This window comes from Pituophis catenifer, unplaced genomic scaffold (genome assembly GCF_029215685.1).
Source record: "Pituophis catenifer annectens isolate HBS135680 unplaced genomic scaffold, rPitCat1.0.hap2 SCAF_6, whole genome shotgun sequence".
NCBI lineage: Eukaryota > Metazoa > Chordata > Lepidosauria > Squamata > Colubridae > Pituophis > Pituophis catenifer.
Genome location: NW_027256886.1, coordinates 2,016,291 through 2,035,858, shown reverse-complemented (window position 1 = coordinate 2,035,858; position 19,568 = coordinate 2,016,291). Strand labels below are relative to the sequence as shown.

Sequence of the window (19,568 nt, the reverse complement as noted above, 5' to 3'; positions counted from 1 at the left end):
GCAGGCTGAACGTCCTTGACTCTCAGAGAAAAGAATGTAGTTATGGCTAAATAACTCTACCAACTCCATGCCACCCCCCACTTCCCACTTTCCGCTGGCAGGGCTGAATATCCAAAGAAAAAAATGGCCTCCAGGGCTGACAGGCTGCCCCCCCTTCAACTGATGATTGTGTCCTGTAACAAGAGGAGCGTAGGAGGTTAATTCAATGAGTCCCTAACCACCTCTCCCCCCACCCAATCCCAGGAGGACCCTTTGGCTTATCAGGGAATTTATTTATCATGGAATTGCTTTACTAGCCTACCTGCCTTTACATCCCAGCTCTTAACCCAGGTAGCTTCAGACAAAAGGTATCCTTTCCAATGAATTAAATATTGCAATCGACCCCAATGTAATCTAGAGTCTAAAATTCTCTTAACCTCATAATGGGTCTCCCCTTGAACCACTACGGGCTTAGGTGCCTGTCGGGTCTGTGGCCTCAATCTTGAACTGACTGCAGACTTTAGCAATCTGCAGTGAAAGACTGGATGCACTTTCCCTACTATGCGTGGGAGGCTAAGCTGAACTGTCACTGGGTTAATTACTTTCACTATTGGGAAAGGTCTTAAGAATTTAGGTCCCTGCTTCTTACTGGGTAATTTCAATTTAATGTATTTGGTTGACAGGTAAACGCGATCTCCCACACGGAAGGGGGGTTGGAGAGATCGGTGTTTGTCAGCTTGTCTTTTATATGCTTCAGCGGCTTCCGCCAGCCCTTTCTTGGTATTTTCCCAGCCCTTCTTTAGCGACTCCATCCATTTGGCTAGAGTCATGGAGGAGGGTGGTTCTCTCGGCAGCTCGGGCATGGGAACAAAGTCCCTGCCGCTGGTGACCTGAAAAGGGGTCAATCCGGTGCTGCTATGCACAGCGTTGTTGTAAGCCACTGTTTGACCTAGGCTTCCTGAGTCATTAAAACACACGAGTAGTCCCAAAAACCTCTTTTATTGCAACAGCTGTGAATTACGTTCATTCACAGCTGAGTCCCAATTAGTTGCAAAAAGTCCTTCGGGAGAAGTCCTTCAGGATAATCACCAACTTTTATCTCCCTTGACACACTGCCAAAGACCTACTTGGCAAAGCCACACGGAGTCCAGAATCAAATAGAGCTTCAGGCTTTAAGCTGAACCGAATGAACAACAGTTGCTTCCTGCAAAGGCTCGCGTGCCTTTGCTCCTCTTTTAAGTCTTATGGGAGGGGCCAATCATCTCCAGGCCTTACTCCCGAGTCATCCCTTTTGTTTTAACTGTTCTTGCCTTCTGGCAGCTCTGCGCATGTGCGCACTAGGAACAGGCTCCTCTTGTTCCTCTGCCTCTCTGCTGTCCAACTCTGGAGACTCTGGAGTTAGTGCATCACTCCCAGATGGCCCTGGCCCCATCTCTGCCTCCGAAGCAGAGCCCTCGTCTGGGCCTTCCCCTGTCTCCAGGACTGGCCCATGGTCCTCCCCAGCCTCCTCACTGTTCGACTCTGCTGCCAGCTCCACAGGCTGCTGGTGGACCACAACAGCCACTTCTGCGAAAGGCAGCAGGTCCACTCAGTCCTCTTGCTGGTAATCCACATAACATCTTATGTATTGTTCCACCAGTGTGTTCATCCATTCCGTGGCTCCATTCGTGCTCAGATGAAAAACTGAGCTAAACCCCTGAGTTGATCCGATGGATTTCAGGAACTCTCTCCAGAACTTGGTGGTGAACTGGATGCCTCGGTCTAAGATCACCTGACGGGGCACTCCGTGCAGCCGATAAATCTGATTCATGAACATTTTAGCCAGCTTTTTGGCTGAGGATAATCCCAAGCAAGCAGTGAAGTGGGCTTGTTTACCGTCCAAATGACTGTATTTCTTTCACTCTCTGGGAGTTCGATTATAAAGTCCATGGTGATCTCCTCCCAGGGTCAGCTGGGGTTAGCCACTTGTTGGAGGAGTCCAGAAGGTTCCCCTGGTCTCATCTTCATGGCGGCGCAGGTGACACAGCTTTTTACATAGTCCTCCACATTGGCTTTCATCTTCGGCCACCAGAACTGGCTTTGGGCCAGGTGAAGGGTTTTTAGGAAGCCGAAATGGCTGTCCAGTCATGAATCGTGGCTGCACTGTAAAACTTGCAGGCTCAAGCTGTTGGGGACATACAGATTGGACCCCTTCCAAGCTAGCTCCTCTTTCATGGTTAAAATATCTTTGTTTTCATTAAACCATTGGTCAGCTGGGAGCACAGCCTTTAGCACAGCTGTCAGTTTTTCCCGCATGGGATCGGTTTGGCGTTTGGCTTGTCCTCTGGTGGTGACTTTCATTGCTTGTTGTGGGGGGGGGATGGTGGCATGGACGACTTCCTCCCTCCGACTATCGAATTGTGGTTTTCTTGATAATGCGTCAGCTAGCAGATTTCCCCGCCCCCCCCAGATGTACTTTAGTTCGAAGTTAAACCGCCAGAAATACTGTGCCCAGTGGACTTACTTGGGGGAAGAATTTTCGAGGGGTCTTTAGGGCTTCGAGGTTTTTGTGATCAGTCCAGACCTCGAAAGGCACCTTGCTCCCTTCCAGGAAGGGTCTCCAGAAGAGGAGAGCCCAGTGGACTGTGTAGGCCTCCTTCTCCCAAATTGCCCACCTCCTCTTGGTATCAATGAGTTTTTTAGACACATTCACGCAAGGCAAGAGCTGACCGTGTGGGTCCTTCTGCAGGGACACTGCTGCCACCGCCACGTCTCTGGCATCGGCTTGGACAATGAATTGCCTTTGAGGGTTGGGGTGTTGGAAAATTGGCTCTTAGGCAAAAAACCGCTTCAATTTTTCAAACGCTTTCTGACACTCCAGTGATCAGGCATCAGGTGCTGTTTCGTAGGAGTGGGCCCTATTTTCAATAGTTCCGTTAGGGGCAGGGCTACATCTGCGAATGCTGGAATGAATTGTCTATAGAAGTTTGCAAACCCCAGGAAGTTTTGGAGTTGTTTGCGGGTGCGTCGGGTTTGCCAGTCTAACACCGCTTTCATTTTCCCTGGATCCATCTTAACTCCCTCGCTTGACACTCGGTAGCCCAGGTAGTCTAGGGAAGTCTTATAGAATTCACATTTAGATAGTTTCTCATAGAGCTTTGCGGCCAGGAGTTTTTTTCAGTACCTGCCACACTAACTTAATGTGCTCTTCCAGCGTTTTGCTGAATATGAGAATGTCATCCAGCTAGGACCCTTTATACAAGTGCTCGTGCAGCATCTCGTTAATTAGTTGCACAAAGGCTACGGGGGCTCCCTGGAGCCCAAATGGCATGACTTTAGGTTTAGGTTTATTAAATTTGTATACCGCCCTTCTCCCGAAGGACTCAGGGCAGTGAACAGCCAAAATTAAAATACATAAAGTATAAAAATTAAAATAAATTAAAACAGAATTTGATCAGTTTGGCTTCCCCAAATTTTAAAACCCTTTCCCCATAAAATAGCCCATTAAAATTTTAAGCCAGCCCGGCTTGCTGAAATAAGAAGGTCTTCAACGCTCGGCGGAAAGTACAGAGGTCCGGGATCAGTCGTATTCCTGGGGGTAGCTCGTTCCAGAGGGCGGGTGCCCCCACAGAGAAGGCTCTCCCCCTGGGGGTCGTCAGTCAACATTGCTTGACCGACAGCACCCTGAGGAGACCCTCTCTGTGGGAGCGGATTGGCCGGTGGGAGGTTATCGGTGGCAGAAGGTGGTCTCGTAAATACCTGGGCCCTAAGCCATGGAGCGCTTTAAAGATGAGAACCAATACATTGAAGCGCACCCGGAAGACCCCCGGGAGCCAGTGCAGCTCGCGCAGAAGAGGTGTTACATGGGAGTGCCATGTCGCCCCCATAATTACCCACGCAGCTGCATTCTGGACCAGCTGGAGCCTCCGGGTGCTCCTCAAGGGGAGCCCCATGTAGAGAGCATTGCAGTAGTCCAGTAGTCCAGGCTAAATTGGAAGCTGCCCAGCAGACAGTTGAATGCAGTTTTGCCATTTCTCCCCCTTCCTAATCTGTATCCGATAATAGCCTTCTCTTAGATCTAGTTTGGTGAACACTTTGCCCTTCGCCAAATGGCTTAACACAGTGATGGTTAGCCTTTTCGGCACCGAGTGCCGAAACTGGTACGTGGTGCCGGAGGCCGAAACCTGGAAGAGAGCAGCTGGCTGGTGCGCATGCGTGCAACGGAACCCAGAAGAGCAGCTCGCAACAGCGCACATGCCCACAGAAAGGGCTCTGCGTGCCACCTCTGGCACGCATGCCATAGGTTTGCTATCATGGGTTTAGCATGTCTTTCATTAGGGGGAGGGGGTAGGTGTTCTCCACGCACACGGCATTAATTCTGCAAAAATCAACACAGAGTCTCATCCCCCTGTCACATGATCAGAACAGAATAACGGAGTTGGAAGGGACCTTGGAGGTCTTCTAGTCCCAATTCCCTGCTCAAGCAGGAAACCCTATACCGTTTCAGACAAATAGCTGTCCAATCTCGTCTTGAAAACTTCCAGTGTTGGAGCATTCACAACTTCTAGTGGCAAGTTGTTCCACTGATTAATCAAAGTCCAGACACTTGACAGTTGACTCATATTTATGATGGTTGCCATGTCACGTGATCACCTTTTGTGACCCTCTGATAATCAAATTCAATGGGGAAGCCAGAATCACTTAGGGTAGCTACCGTCTTACTAACTTAAAAACTGCAGTGATTCGTTTAACAAACGTGGCAAGCAAGGTCGTAAAATGGGGCCACAAGTCACTTAACAACTGTCTTGCTTAGCAGCAGAAATTTTGGGCTCAGTTGGGGTCATAAGCCACAGTGGCGCAGTAATTAGAGTGCAGTACTGCAGGCTACTTCCGCTGCCTGCCGGCTGCCTGTAATTTGGCAGTTCAAATCTCACCAGGCTCAAGGCTGACTCAGCCTTCCATCCTTCCGAGGTGGGTAAAATGAGGACCCAGATTGTTGGGGGCAAATATGCTGACTCTGTAAACTGCTTAGAGAGGGCTGTAAAGCGGTATATAAGTCTAAGTTCTATCAATCAAGGACTTACTTATATCCATTCCTGTGAAAACTTGCAAAAGAGTCGACTTTTGTGTTCATTTGCTCCCTTCTCTACCGTTTCTAGCTTAGCAGGTTTCCAAAGTCAAATTCCCCACATAAATTATCTCCCAGCCATTCTGTCTCCTTTTCGCTTCTTGGTAATTTATAATTAAAAATCCCCAACACCTCAGTCATCGGCCCACTTCGGAGGGTCTTGCAAATCAGGCTATAAAAGTCCAATAAACAGCCGCCTTAAGCTGTAAAACCCATCAACAGGAAGTTAAACTTTTATCATAGGAATAAAAAATAGATACCGAAAGATCAGGGGAAATTTAAAAAGATTCTCACTTCTTTAAAAAAAAAAAAAGGGGTGGGTGGGAAAGATGAATTCTAAAAGAGGCTTTTCAGACAGAAAATAATTGCAAAGGGGGTTTGTGATTAAAATCCCTGTAATTTCTACCTGCCTCATTTGGAACGTGGGGGGGTTCGGAAATACTCTACAGGTAGTCCTCAACTTACAACAGTTTGTTTAGTGACCATTCAAAGTTACAGTGGCACTGAAAAAAAGTGAGTTTTTATGGATTTTCACACTTAGGACCGTTGCAGCGTCCCCGTGGTCACTTGATCAAAATTCAAATGCTTGGCAACTGACTCATATTTATGACCGCTGCAGGATCCCGGGCTCACGTGATCCCCTTTTGCGACCTTTTGGCAAGCCAAGTCAGTGGGGAAGCCGGATTCACTTAACAACCGTGTTCCTAACTTCACAACCGCAGTGATTCACTTAACGATTGTGGCAAGGAAGGTTGTAAAATGGGACAAAACTCAACTTAACAACCTTCTTGCTTAGCAACAGAAATCTGGGGGCTCCATTGTGGCCGTAAGTCGAGGAGGAGAAATTGGGGAAACTTTCAGAAAGGGGAAGCAAAGTTGAGATAAAAACCACGTGCTGTTTTTTTAAAATTCTTCCTTCTTCTTTCGCAGGTTTCGTGGTGGGACAAGCAGGATTGTACCAATCGCTGGTGATGTTTCTGGTGGCCTATTTCATCATCGGAATGACGGTCCTGTCGGTGTGTGCGATCTCTACCAACGGGGCCTTGGACGCCGGGGGTGCCTACTGTATCCTTTATGTGCAAAGCCCCAAACTATTCAAATCACTTTGAGATCAGCCTCTCCCAGTGGTGAAATCTAAAATTTGTTACTAGCGGTTCTGTGGGCGTGGCTTATTTTTTTAAAATTTGATTTATATGCCGCCCTTCTCCGGAGACTCAGGGTGGCTTACAATGCGTTAAGCAATAGCCTTCATCCTTTTGTATATTTATACAAAGTCAGCTTATTGCCCCCACAAACTGGGTCCTCATTTCACCTACCTTAGAAAGGATGGAAGGCTGAGTCAACCTTGAGCCTGGTAAGATTCGAACCTGCAGTAATTGCAGGCAGCTGGTCTTAATAACTAGCTTAATAACAGGGTGCCTTAGACCACTGTACTACCAAGGCTTGGTGGGAGGGTTAATGTTACTGGGTGGGCATGGCCAATTTTTTTTAAAAAAATTTTTACTTTTAAAACCATTTTTTCTACAAGATCGTCGGCGAAGAGGTTGTAAAAAAATGCTTTCAAAAGGCTCTGACGATCCCAGCTGAGTTGCCTGATTGGCAGAGGCTTTTTTTCTTTTAAATGCCTCTGACGATCAGGCAACTCAGCTTGGATCGTCAGAGGCATTTAAAAGAAAAAAAGCCTCTGCCGATCAGGCAACTCAGCTTGGATCGTCAGAGGCTTTTAAAGGCATTTTTTCTACAACCTCTTCAGAGGTTGGAATTCTGATCTGGCAGAGATGGGGGAACCCCCAATTCTCCCCTTCCTGGTCTCCCCAAGGTAGCAAATATTCTTTTTTCCTTGACTCGCTTGGCACAGATATGATCAGCCGGGCGTTGGGCCCTGAATTCGGTGGCAGCATTGGCCTCATGTTCTTCTTTGCCAATGTTTGTGGCAGTGCCCTCTACATCTTGGGCCTGGTGGAGGCCGTGGTGGATGACTTTGGCAGCCCGGCAGGTGAGAAAGGCTCACCTAACCCCCTTTGCGTGTTTCCCGATGAACACATTTGATGAAAAGGTCTAAGTTTTCAGCGGCGCCTGCCGTTTGCATCAAACACGTTTTTTTAAAAAAAACACAACCTGTGAAACTTGTGAGAACTTCTGCCTTTTCATCAAATTTGTTCCTTGAAAAGTTGCCCCCTGACTCCCTCAAATTATTGGCCACCACAAATGAACATGGCTCCCTTCCAAATTCCCAGAATCGAGAGATTTGTAAGAACATTGAAAGGAAGAGGCAGGACTAGTCGGAATTCCAAAATCAATTCCAAAATCTTGTCAAGGGGACCCTCATTTTATGAGTTTTATAATCTGCTCTTCTCTAGACCAGGGGGTCTCCAAAGTTGAAGTCCGCAAGTCTTAAAAGGCTGGCTGAGGAATTCTGGGAGTTGAAGTCCACAAGTCTTAAAGACTGGCTAAGGAATTCTGGGAGTTGAAGTCTATAAATCTTAAAAGGCTGGCTAAGGAATTCTGGGAGTTGAAGTCCACAAGTCTTAAAGACTGGCTAAGGAATTCTGGGAGTTGAAGTCCATAAGTCTTAAAGACTGGCTAAGGAATTCTGGGAGTTGAAGTCCATAAGTCTTAAAGACTGGCTAAGGAATTCTGGGAGTTGAAGTCCACAAGTCTTAAAAGGCTGGCTGAGGAATTCTGGGAGTTGAAGTCCACAAGTCTTAAAGACTGGCTAAGGAATTCGGGGAGTTGAAGTCTATAAGTCTTAAAAGGCTGGCTGAGGAATTCTGGGAGTTGAAGTCCACAAGTCTTAAAGACTGGCTAAGGAATTCTGGGAGTTGAAGTCCATAAGTCTTAAAAGGCTGGTTGAGGAATTCTGGGAGTTGAAGTCCACAAGTCTTAAAGACTGGCTAAGGAATTCTGGGAGTTGAAGTCCACAAGTCTTAAAGACTGGCTAAGGAATTCTGGGAGTTGAAGTCCATAAGTCTTTAAAGGCTGGCTGAGGGATTCTGGGAGTTGAAGTCCACAAGTCTTTAAAGCTGGCTGAGGAATTCTGGGGGTTGAAGTCCACAAGTCTTAAAGACTGGCTGAGGAATTCTGGGAGTTGAAGTCCACAAGTCTTTAAAGGCTGGCTGAGGGATTCTGGGAGTTGAAGTCCATAAGTCTTAAAGACTGGCTGAGGAATTCTGGGAGTTGAAGTCCACAAGTCTTTAAAGGCTGGCTGAGGAATTCTGGGAGTTGAAGTCCATAAGTCTTAAAAGGCTGGCTGAGGAATTCTGGGAGTTGAAGTCCACAAGTCTTTAAAGGCTGGCTGAGGAATTCTGGGAGTTGAAGTCCACAAATCTTTAAAGGCTGGCTGAGGGATTCTGGGAGTTGAAGTCCACAAGTCTTTAAAGGCTGGCTGAGGAATTCTGGGAGTTGAAGTCCACAAGTCTTTAAAGGCTGGCTGAGGAATTTTGGGAGTTGAAGTCCACAAGTCTTTAAAGGCTGGCTGAGGAATTCTGGGAGTTGAAGTCCACAAGTCTTTAAAGGCTGGCTGAGGAATTCTGGGAGTTGAAGTCCACAAGTCTTTAAAGGCTGGCTAAGGAATTCTGGGAGTTGAAGTCCACAAGTCTTAAAGGCTGGCTAAGGAATTCTGGGAGTTGAAGTCCACAAGTCTTAAAGACTGGCTAAGGAATTCTGGGAGTTGAAGTCCACAAGTCTTAAAGGGCTGGCTGAGGAATTCTGGGAGTTGAAGTCCACAAGTCTTAAAGTTGACAAGTTTGGAGACCCCCTGGTCTAGTCTAATGAAGAGAAGGACTAAGGGTAACATCATGAGTGCAATCTTCCAATATTTGAGGGGCTGCCAGCAAGAAGAGGAGGTCAACCCATTCCCCTGAGGGCAGGACAAGAAGCAATGGGTGGAAACTAATCAAGGAGAGAAGCAACTTAGAACTAAGGAGAAATTTCCTGACAGAACAATTTATCAGTGGAACAACTTGTCTCCAGAGGTTGTGGAGGTTTTTAAGAAACTAGACAACTATCTAAAATAGTGTAGGGCCTTCTCCTTGGGGGCATTTTGGTGACTCACCAGTTAAGATGCTGGGCTTGTCGGCTGGAAAGCCAGCAGGCAAGGTTCGAGACCCGGGTGCCAAGCAACGGGGTGAGTTCCTATCCTCGCCCCAGCTTCTGCCAACCTAGCAGTTCAGAATCATGCAAATGCGAGAAGATAAATAGGTACCATTTTGGTGGGAAGGTAGCAGAGTTCCGTGACGTCATGCTGGTCATCTGATTGCGGAAATGTCTTCAGACAGCGCTGGCTCAATGACCTTCAAACAGACGTGAGCACACACACTCCTAAAGTTGGCTAAGGCTAAAGAGTCACCTTTTTACCTTCTCCTTGAGCAGGGGGTTGGACTAGAAGACCTCCAAGTTCCCTTCCAACTGTGTTATTCTGACAGCCTAGGACCGTGATGGCGAGGTGGCAGGCAGAGCCCTCTCTGTGGGCACGCTCGCCGTTGCCAGCTGCTCTTCTGGTTTCTGGTGTGGCAGCCAGCTGGTCTTTGTGGGTATCAGAGCACCGGAAAATGGCCAAAAAACAGGCCATTTTGGGGCCATTTTCAGGCCGTTTTGGGGCCATTTTTCTGGGCTGTTTTTGGCCTAAAACAGCCCAAAAATGGCCCGAAAAACAGCCTGATAAAGGCCTGAAAACGGCCCCCAAAACAGCCAAAATAGGTCGTTTTTCGGGCTGTTTTCAGGCCAAAAACGATCCGAAAAACTGCCTGAAAACTGCCTGAAAATGGCCGAAAAAACAGCTACAAAACAGACATGTGCGTGCCGGCCAGCTGGACTTCGGGTTTCCGGTGTTCTGGCATGCGCATGCACACACATCCACGCATGTTGCAGTTTGGGCACTTGGTGCCAAAAAGGTTCGCTATCACTGGTATAGGACATTGGAAATGTAGTTTTCTTTACATGCCCTGCGTTCATTGGCAAATACGTTTTAATAGCACTTTTTTTTTCCAAAAAAAAGATATCTTTGAACAGAGACAAAAGCAAAATAAAGAAGTGGATAAGATTGCATAAGTGAGAATGCAAGGCTGCTGTCAGGTTTCGAGGTCGTCTCAAATAAATTGCATTTCAAACAAAGTCTTTGATAAAAAACTCCCATTTATTAAGCACGACATTCTAACTCCGACTCCATCGCAGCCAACACTGACTTCCTGACCCAAAACCCTCCCTTTCCTTTCCCCACTCCTCTGCACTCATTGGCCATCTTCCAAGTCACTCTACCCCTAATCTACTGCTCCAGCTCAAAGGAATTTCCTCCCTCCCATCCCATCTCCTAGGGGATATTATCTCCAGGGAAAATAAGTAGGTGAAAAGTCAAACGTCCCTTTCCAGACGCCTCCGCTTCTCCTTCTTAGAGTAAATGCAGCTTGAAGTGCTGACAGCTGCCTTTTCTCCTGGCAAGGCTGGCCTCCTTTTTTCCTGTAAAAACATGGTCTGGGGAATTGCCAGCATATGGCGGGACTTCCATCCAATGTGCAAAGCCAAGGAGATGTTATTTACAAATGGATAATGGGAAATTAGCCGGGTGGAATGTAAACGATCTCTAGGGTGAGGGGGCTCTAGGGGAAGTCCCTTGCATGGCTGTTTAATTTTTTATTTTCCTTGGTAATTGACATGCAGCCTGCTGCCTGAGAGGCTCCAGGCTGCTTCCAAGGGAACAGTAGAGCCAGCATGAAAAGCTATCAGGGTTTGGAGTAAAGGAGGTTGAATAGGATTTAGGTAAATAAATCTCTTTTGAGCCTCTTTGTAAACTGTAATAGGGAACAGGTTAATTTAAATTGGCCAAAATGGGGAGCAGACTTCAACATCAATAACCAGCTTCCCCCCCTTCTCCATGTTTCTGTGTCTGTACATGTGTATGTGCGTGTTGGAGGCGGGATAAGTAAGAGACACACGAAGAAGCATAGTGAGCAGAGAATGCAGTAGAATAAAAGATATGCAACTTCTCTGTTATTTTTCATCCGATGATCTGCCTCTGCCAATGGCTGGTCTCTTTTTTTATCCAAGTACATATTAGAATAGGATAGGATAGGATAGGATAGGATAGGATAGGATAGGATAGGATAGGATAGGATATGGGATGGGATGGGATGGGATGGGATGGGATGGGATGGGATGGGATGGGATGGAATAGAATTAGAATTCTTTATTGGCCAAGTGTGATTGGACACACAAGGAATTTGTCTTTGGTGCATAGGCTCTCAGTATACATAAAAGAAAAGATACGTTCGTCAAGAATCATAAGGTACAACACTTAATGATAGTCATAGGGTACAAATAAGCAATCAAATCATATTAGGAAACAGTCAGTATAAATCGTAAGGATACCAGCAACAAGGTTACCGTCATACAGTCATAAGTGGGAGGAGATGGGTGATAGGAACGATGAGAAGATTAATAGTAGTGCAGAGTTAGTGAATACTTTGACAGTGTTGAGGGAATTATTTGTTTAGCGGAGTGATGGCGTTCGGGAAAAAACTGTCCTTGTGTCTAGTTGTTCTGGTGTGCAGTGCTCTATAGCGTCGTTTTGAGGGTAGGAGTTGAGTTTATGTCCAGGATGCGAGGGGTCTGTAAATATTTTCCCAGCCCTCTTTTTGACTCCTGCAGCATACAGGTCCTCCATGGAAGGCAGGTTGGTAGCAATTGCTTTTTCTGCAGTTCTAATTATTCACTTATCCACTGAATATGGAAACTGACATGCATGCGCTGGCCAGCTGGTCTTTGGATTTCTGGCACTCTGGCGTGCGCATGCACGCACACATGCCTACACATTCCGGTTTGGGCACTCGGTGCCAAAAAGGTTCGCCATCACTGGTATAGGGTAGTGATGGTGAACCTTTTCAGCACCGAGTGCCCAAACCGGAATGCACATGTATTTGCGTGCATGTGTGCATGTGCCGGAGTGCCGGAAATCCAAAAACCAGCTGGCCGGCACACGCATGCCTGTTTTTTGGCTGTTTTTCGGGCTGTTTTCAGGCCGTTTTTTCAGCTCACAAAATGGCCTGAAAATGGCCCCAAAAGTGGCTTAAAAATGGTCCAAAAACAGCCTGAAAACGGCCCAAAAAACGGTTTGAAAACGGCCTGTTTTGGGGCTGTTTTCCGGGCCATTTTCAGGCCATTTTCCAGGACACGGTGTCAGCGTTCCAATTTATATCTCCTCCAGCGCTGACATGAATGAGAGAGGGAGAAGCTTTGCTTTAATGCTGAGATGAACTTTAACCTAGTTTCCTGCTCTTTAGTAGATAGCGTTACCTGGGTGATAGAGGGAGGGGGGAATTCCTGTGAATAGAAAGTGCTTGGGACAGAGAGATGGATCTGCACGATGGCCAATGAGACATTGGGGTTGAAGAACGGAAAGGGAGGGTTTTGGAAGGAGGTGCCAGTTTTGGCTGCACAAAGAGTTCAGGGATGTCGTTCTTTCTATTCTTAAATAAAGAAAAGATTCATCAGAGACCTTGCGTTTGAGAATGAAGTTTATTTAAGATAGCAGCGAAACCTGACACATGGAAGACCAGAAGAGCAGCTGGCGACGATGAGCGTGCCCACAGAGAGGGCTGTGTGCCACTTCTGGCACAGTGCCATAAGTTCGCCATCACGGGTATAGGGTCTCCTGCTGGAGCAGCGGGCTGGACTTGAAGACCTCAAAGGTCCCTTCCAGTTCTATTCTATTCTATTCTAACACAATTTTCACATTTTTTACGCAGAGGGGACTGTTGGGACAGCCACACAGGTCCTTCCCCGCGGTTACTGGTTTGACCTCTTGTACGCCACAGTCCTCCTGTTCCTGTGCCTTCTCGTCTGCCTTGTGGGTGCCGGCATCTACGCTAAGGCCACCTTCCTCATCTTCCTCATCGTCATGGTGGTGCTGGGTACCGTCTGCCTCAGCTTCTTCATCGTGGGCGTCCGGGTTGTGGGGCTTCCCGCGACCACGGATGGCAACCGCACCGAACTCGCCAATGCATCCTTCACCGGATTCAAACTCAGCACCCTCCTGGATAATCTGCATGGTGAGTTGCATGGGACTCTTCTGGATCCCTTGGCCTTGACTTGAAGGCGATGTTGTGCAACGGTCACTAAACGAAGGGTTGTAAGTTGAGGACCACCTGTACAGCCATACAACCATTCATTTAGTGGCTGTTGAAAGTTACTATGAAAAAAGTGGCTTATGACCGTTTTCATACTTACGACCATTGCACCATCCCCGTGATCACAGGGTCAAAATTCAGACTGGTTCATATTTATGACGGTTGCAGTGTCCCGGGGGTCACGTGATCACCTTTTGCGACCTTCTGACAAGCAAAGTCAATGGGGAAGCCGGATTCACTTAACAACTGAGCCTTGGTAGTACAGAGCCTTGGTAGTACAGTGGTCTAAAGCACCCTGTTATTAAGATCAGCTACCTGCAATTACTGCAGGTTCGAATCTCGCCAGGCTCAAGGTTGACTCAGCCTTCCATCCTTTCTAAGGTAGGTAAATTGAGGACCCAGTTGTGGGGGCAATAAGCTGACTTTTTATAAATATACAAAAGTATGAAGGCTATTGCTTAACGCATTGTAAGCTGCCCTGAGTCTCCGGAGAAGGGCGGCATATAAATCAAATTTAAAAAAAAAAAAAATGGTGTGACTAAATAAGAACTGCTGTGATTCACTTAACATTTGTAGCAAGTTAAATGGGGCAAAATTCATTTAGCAACTGTCTCACTCAGCAGCAGCTCTTTTCGGGTTAATTGTGGTCATAAGTTGAGGTCTATATGTACAAGATTAGAGGCTGCCAACCTTGCTTTCTATGGCCAGCTGCAGTTATCCTACCTCAGGGGCCGGCAACCTTAAATACTCAAAGAGCCATTTGGACCCGTTTCCCACAGAAAAGAAAACACCGGGAGCCACAAAACCCTTCCCGTGCCTGACTATTTACTGAGCGGCCACAAAACTAGCATATGTAGTTGAATTAAACGTTCTGTTTTCTTCTGAAACTTTTCTTTTCTTGGATTTATGCATGGTTGGCCTGCCGGGGGTCGAAAAGCTTAATAAATTTTGCGTTGGTGGATGTCGCAATTTGGCAGTTGTGACCCACATTTTGAGCGACACGGAGCCGCAGAAGAGGGATGAAAGAGCCATATGTGGCTCCAGAGCCGCAGGTTGCTGACCCCTATCCTACCTCAACAGGCCAGGGTTTATGCCTGAAACCCTCCTTTGAAGCTTGCCAAGGGCCTTCTGTCCCAAAGGCGCTTTTTCAGGAGGCAACTGGACTTCCTTGTCCTTTCTTTGAAGATGTTTCCCTTCTCACCCAAGAAGCTTCTTCAGTTCTGACTGGATGGTGTGGGATGGAAGTTTCTCCAGTCAGAACTCAAGAAGCTTCTTGGAGGAGAATCGAAACGTCTTCAAAGAAAAAACAAGAAAGCCCAGTTGCCTTTTTAAAAAGCACCTTGGGGACAGCTATGACCTGGATGACTGAGAATCTTCTAGATCAAAAGGCCTGGTGAAATTCTGACACTTTCAGCCATTTTTAAAACGCTGGTTTTTAATTGGCCTGGCTGGTGCTACTTGGCTGACTTCGTGCCCATCGTTTCTAGAGAAGAAAAACTGTATTTCTTTAGGAAAGATGGCTGTTTTTTAAACCTGATAGCTGCAGCGGGAAGCCCCTAGCTCAGTTTTTCTCAACCGTGGCAACTTTAAGATGAGTGGACTTGAGGAGTTCAAGTCCACTCATCTTAAAGTTGCCAAGGTTGAGAAACACTGACCTACCGTATTTTTTGGACTGTAAGACACACTTTTTTGTTTCCCAAAAGGGGATGAAAATGTCTGTGCGTCTTATAGACCAAATATTGCCGAAGCCCCACCCCACGGGCCATTTTTTGGCCTCCACACACACTGTTTTCAGGCCTTTTGGGGAAAAAACAAGCCAAAAAAAGCCTCAAAAACAGGCCGAAAAAAGCCTCAAAAACAGGCCAAAAAAAGCGTCAAAAACAGGCCAAAAAAAGCGTCAAAAACAGGCCGGAAAAAGCTTTGAAAACAGGCAGAAAAATAGCCTCAAAAACGGGCCAAAAAAAGCCTCAAAAATGAGCCAAAAAAAGCCTTGAAAAAGGGCCAAAAATAGGTCCAAAAAAATGGGCCAAAAATGGGGCATGCGGAGGCCAAAAACTTTTATTTGTTTTCCTCTTCTAAATTTAGGTACGTCTTATAGTCCAAAAAAATACGGTAAATTAACTGCAAAAGAAACTAATCTAAGGCATTTTGCTGTCTAAAAAAATAGGGCTGGTCTAGCTTAGAAAAGCAATTCAATCTTTTCCAATTACAGGTAGTCCTTGACTTACAACAGTTCATTTAGTGACCATTCCAAGTTATGACCACAGTGGAAAAAAAGGGACTTATGATCGTTTTCCACACTTATGACCGTTGCAGCATCCCCATGGTCACGTGATCAACATTCGGCCGCTTGGCAACTGGTTCCTATTTATGACGGTTGCAGTGTCTCAGGGTCTCACGATCCCCTTTTGCGACCTGACAATCAAAGTCATTGGGGAAGCCAGTTTCTAACTAACTTAACAAGTGCAGCAATTCACTTCACAAGAAAGATTGCAAAATGGGGCAGAGCTCACTTAAGCAATGCCTCACTTAGCATCTGAAATTTTGGGCTCAACTGTGGTCGTAAGTTGGGGACTGTTGTATATGTACAACCAACTGTGCCAAACTGAATTTGGGATGGTAATTATAGTCAAGGCATCCTCCTGCAAGGGGGGTGGGTGGGGTTTCCTCTACATCTGACGGAACAGCTCCTCAGTCATTAAATGAGGAAGAATTGTTTTTAAGGAGGGAGGGCGCCCTGCTTTTTTTCATCCTTGTTGTGGCAACCCAGTGTGTTGAGTTTTTAATGTTTTTAATGTTTTTAATTTTTAAATGTTTTTTATAATGATTTTTTAAAATGTATTGTGAGCCGCCTTGAGTCTTCGGATAGCGGCGGCATATAAATTGAATTAATTAAATTAAACTAAACTAAACTAAACTAAACTAAACTAAACTAAACTAAACTAAACTAAACTAAACTAAACTAAACTATTAATTAAGTTAAGTTAAGTTAAGTTAAGTTAAATTAAATTGACAATTCTGCTTTACACTGTCCTTTTGCAGCGGACTATAGTGTCGATTACACAACTGGCCGGCTGATGAGCTTCAGCACTGTCTTTGCCGTCATGTTCAACGGTTGCACGGGAATCATGGCTGGGTCGAACATGTCAGGTGCGTGGGAATCCACCAGGCTGGAAGGGGAGGATGGGTACCAGGGAAGGTCGAGGCAGGAGGGCCCCTCCTTTTTCATTGGGATGCTCCTTGAGCAAGGTCTCCTTTCGTTCCAGGCGACCTCAAGCGGCCCAGCTATTCCATTCCTCGGGGCACCATCATGGCCGTGATATTCACCTACATTGTGTACAATTTGTTGGCGGTCCTCCTGAGCTGCACCTGCGACAGGTAGGTAGTGGACCGCCCACCAGGGGGCGCACATATCCTACACAGCAATCCTACGTGAGGAAGAAATCCTCTAATCAAGGTTTCTCTCAAGCTCAGCAACTTTAAGAGGCATGGACTTCAACTCCCAGAATTCCCCAGCCAGCATGAGCTTCCAGGCTTCTTAAAGTTGCTGAGCTTGAGAAACTTTCCTTCCCTTCCTCCCTTTTCTTTTTCTTTTTCTTTTTCTTTTTCTTTTTCTTTTTCTTTTTTTCCTTCTTTCCTCCCTCCCTTTTTCCTTCCTTCCCCTTTTCCTTCCTTCCTTCCTCACTCTTTCCCCCTTTTTCTTTCCTTTCTTCCTTTCTTCCTCTCTCCTTCCTCCTTTGTCCACCCTCCCTCCCTCCTTTCTCTTTCTTTCTTTCTTTCTTTCTTTCTTTCTTTCTTTCTTTCTTTCTTTCTTTCTTTCTCTCTCTCTCTCGCTCTCTCTTTTTCTTTTTTCCTACCTTCCTTCCTTCTTTACTCACCCTCTTACTCTTACCCTTTCTTTCTTTCCTTCCTTCATTTCTTCCTCCCTCCTTCTTTTTCTTTCCTCCTTCCTTCCCTCCTCTTTTTTCCTTCCTCCCTCTCCTCTCCTCTCTTCCCCCCTCTCTTTCTTTCTTTCTTTCTTTCCTTCATTTCTTCCTCCCTCCTCCTTTTTCTTTCCTCCTTCCTTCCGTCCTCTTTTTTCCTTCCTCCCTCTCCTCTCCTCTCTTCCCCCCCTCTCTTCCCCCCTCTCTTTCTTTCTTTCTTTCTTTCTTTCTTTCTTTCTTCCTTCCTTCCTTCCTTCCTTCCTTCCTTCCTTCCTTCCTTCCTTCCTTCCTTTCTCTCTCTCTCTCTTTCTCTCTCTCTTCTCTCTCTTTCTTTCTTTCTTTTTCCAGATCAAAAGATAGAATCCTCCATTCAGCTGCCTGGAATTGATCCCTGCCCCATGCTGCTCATTTTTCCTTTTATCCCCCTCTGTTGCCTCCGTTCCCTTTCGCCCTTAAAAACAGCCACTCTTGTTTCATTTGGAAATCCAATTGCTTAGCCCGAGTTCCATCAAATCAGGTCTCTAGGTATAAAACGCCCCATGCTGCGTCCTTCAATTGGCTCGCGCAAATGAATAATCCAATTCTAATCCGCCTGCCTTTTATCAGCCTAGTTCAGAAGTTTTCCCAGTGTTGGAATTGACGCTGAAATTCAGAAGTTGGGTGAGGGAGTTTTCTGGCCTTAAATCAGCATTTCCCAAGTTTACCCATTTTAAGATATGTGGACTTCAACTCCCAGAATACCGCATGGTGGCTGAGGTATTCTGGGAGTTGAGATCTGCTAAGATATTTAAATTTAGTAGCTGGAGTAGTGAAGGATTGTGCAATCTGCGCTGTGATTGGTTGCTGTGGGTGCGGAGGAGGAGTTTCCCTTTTTCCCCGCCTTTTTCTTCTGTGTGCTCTGTATGCTGTTTGCGGTTTACCTCATGATGCTCCTATTTGCCTGACTATCTTGTCTGCTGTAAATAGAGATATAATAATAATAATAATAATAATAATAATAATAATAATAATAATAATAATAATAATAATAATTTTATTTCTAAACCGCCCTTCTCCCGAAGGACTTAATAAATATATTAATTTATATAAAACCACAAGTTTGTGTCAGCGTCTCTGACATCATTTGGACACCTGCTGCGCAATTTCCCTGACAATTAACCTGGACCAAGTCTAGTCATGGACTACCTGTATATGTCCACTGTTGTGCAAGAAACCCCTTAACAAATATCTTAACACAACACAAACTGTTGTGTTAAGATATTTAAATTTAGTAGCTGGAGCAGTGAAGGGTTGTTCAATCAGCCAGAACACACAGTTGTGGTTGATTGATTGGAGAGGGCTGGTTCCCGGGTGAGGCAATCTGCGCTGTGATTGGTTGCTAGGGGTGTGGAGGGGGAGTTTCCCTTTTTTCCCGCCTTTTTTCTGTGATTTACCTCATGATGCTCCTATTTGCCTCACTAACTACCCTGTTTCCCAGGGGTAAAATGTAAAATTTGTTACTACTGGTTCTGTGGGAGTGGCTTGGTGGTGGTGGGTAATGTGACTGGGTGGGCATGGCCAACTTTTTTTTTTTTAACTTTTCAAAGCATTTTTTCTAATGCTTTGAAAAGCCTCTGCCCATCAGGCAACTCAGCTGGGATCGTCAGAGACGTTTCACCACCTCTTCGGCCAAGAGGTTGCAGAAAAAAATGCTTTGAAAAGCCTCTGATGATCCCAGCTGAGCCACGCGATCATCAGAGGCTCTTTTTTTTTACTTTTAAAAGCATTTTTTCATCGGAAGAGGTTGTAGAAAAAATGCTTTTAAAAGTAAAAAAAAAAGCCTCTGATGATCGTGCGGCTCAGCAGGGCATGTGGGGGGGGGGGGGGCGCAGGGATTTTTGCTACTAGTTCTCCGAACCACCCGCTGCCAAGGCTACCGGATCAGGCAATCCGGTCTGAACCGGGAGCATTTCACCCCTGCTGTTTTCCCCCAAAATAAGACATCCCCTGATAATAAGCCCAATCGGGTTTTTGAGCGCATGGCAATAAGGCCAAGCGCTTATTTCAGGGTTCAAAAAAATATAAGACAGGGTCTTATTTTCGGGGAAACACGGTAGTTCGCTGTATACATTGACATAAAATGTATTTATTTATATAAAAACACAAGTTTGTGTCAGCGTCTCTGGCTTCATTTGGATACCTGCTGTGCAATTTCCCTGACAAAATCCACACGTCTTAAAATGGTGACGGTTAGGAAACACTGAAGAGAAAGATGTAAGACAGAGGAGACAGAATGTGGAGAATTTGCAGTGTTTTCCTGAAATGGGCGTTGTGGATGAGTTGGGAGTTGGGGACAGACATTGCTTGCTTTCATCAGAGTGGTGCGGTGGCCTAGAGGTGGAGCTCTCGCCTCACAATCAGGAGGCTGTGAGTTCGATCCTAGGTAGAGGCAGATATTTC

The 19,568-nt window shown here is 46.0% G+C and overlaps 1 protein-coding gene across 1 annotated transcript in view; it reads left to right on the top strand.

The window, feature by feature from the left end:
• Window positions 1-19,568, top strand: part of LOC139318215 (solute carrier family 12 member 9-like) — a 138,574-nt gene that overhangs the window by 25,515 nt on the left and 93,491 nt on the right. The window contains exons 2-6 of the mRNA XM_070945553.1: window positions 6,017-6,151; window positions 6,945-7,082; window positions 12,826-13,128; window positions 16,249-16,356; window positions 16,473-16,584. Of these exons, the coding sequence (XP_070801654.1) occupies window positions 6,017-6,151; window positions 6,945-7,082; window positions 12,826-13,128; window positions 16,249-16,356; window positions 16,473-16,584 (796 nt within the window). The remainder of the gene's footprint in view (window positions 1-6,016; window positions 6,152-6,944; window positions 7,083-12,825; window positions 13,129-16,248; window positions 16,357-16,472; window positions 16,585-19,568) is intronic.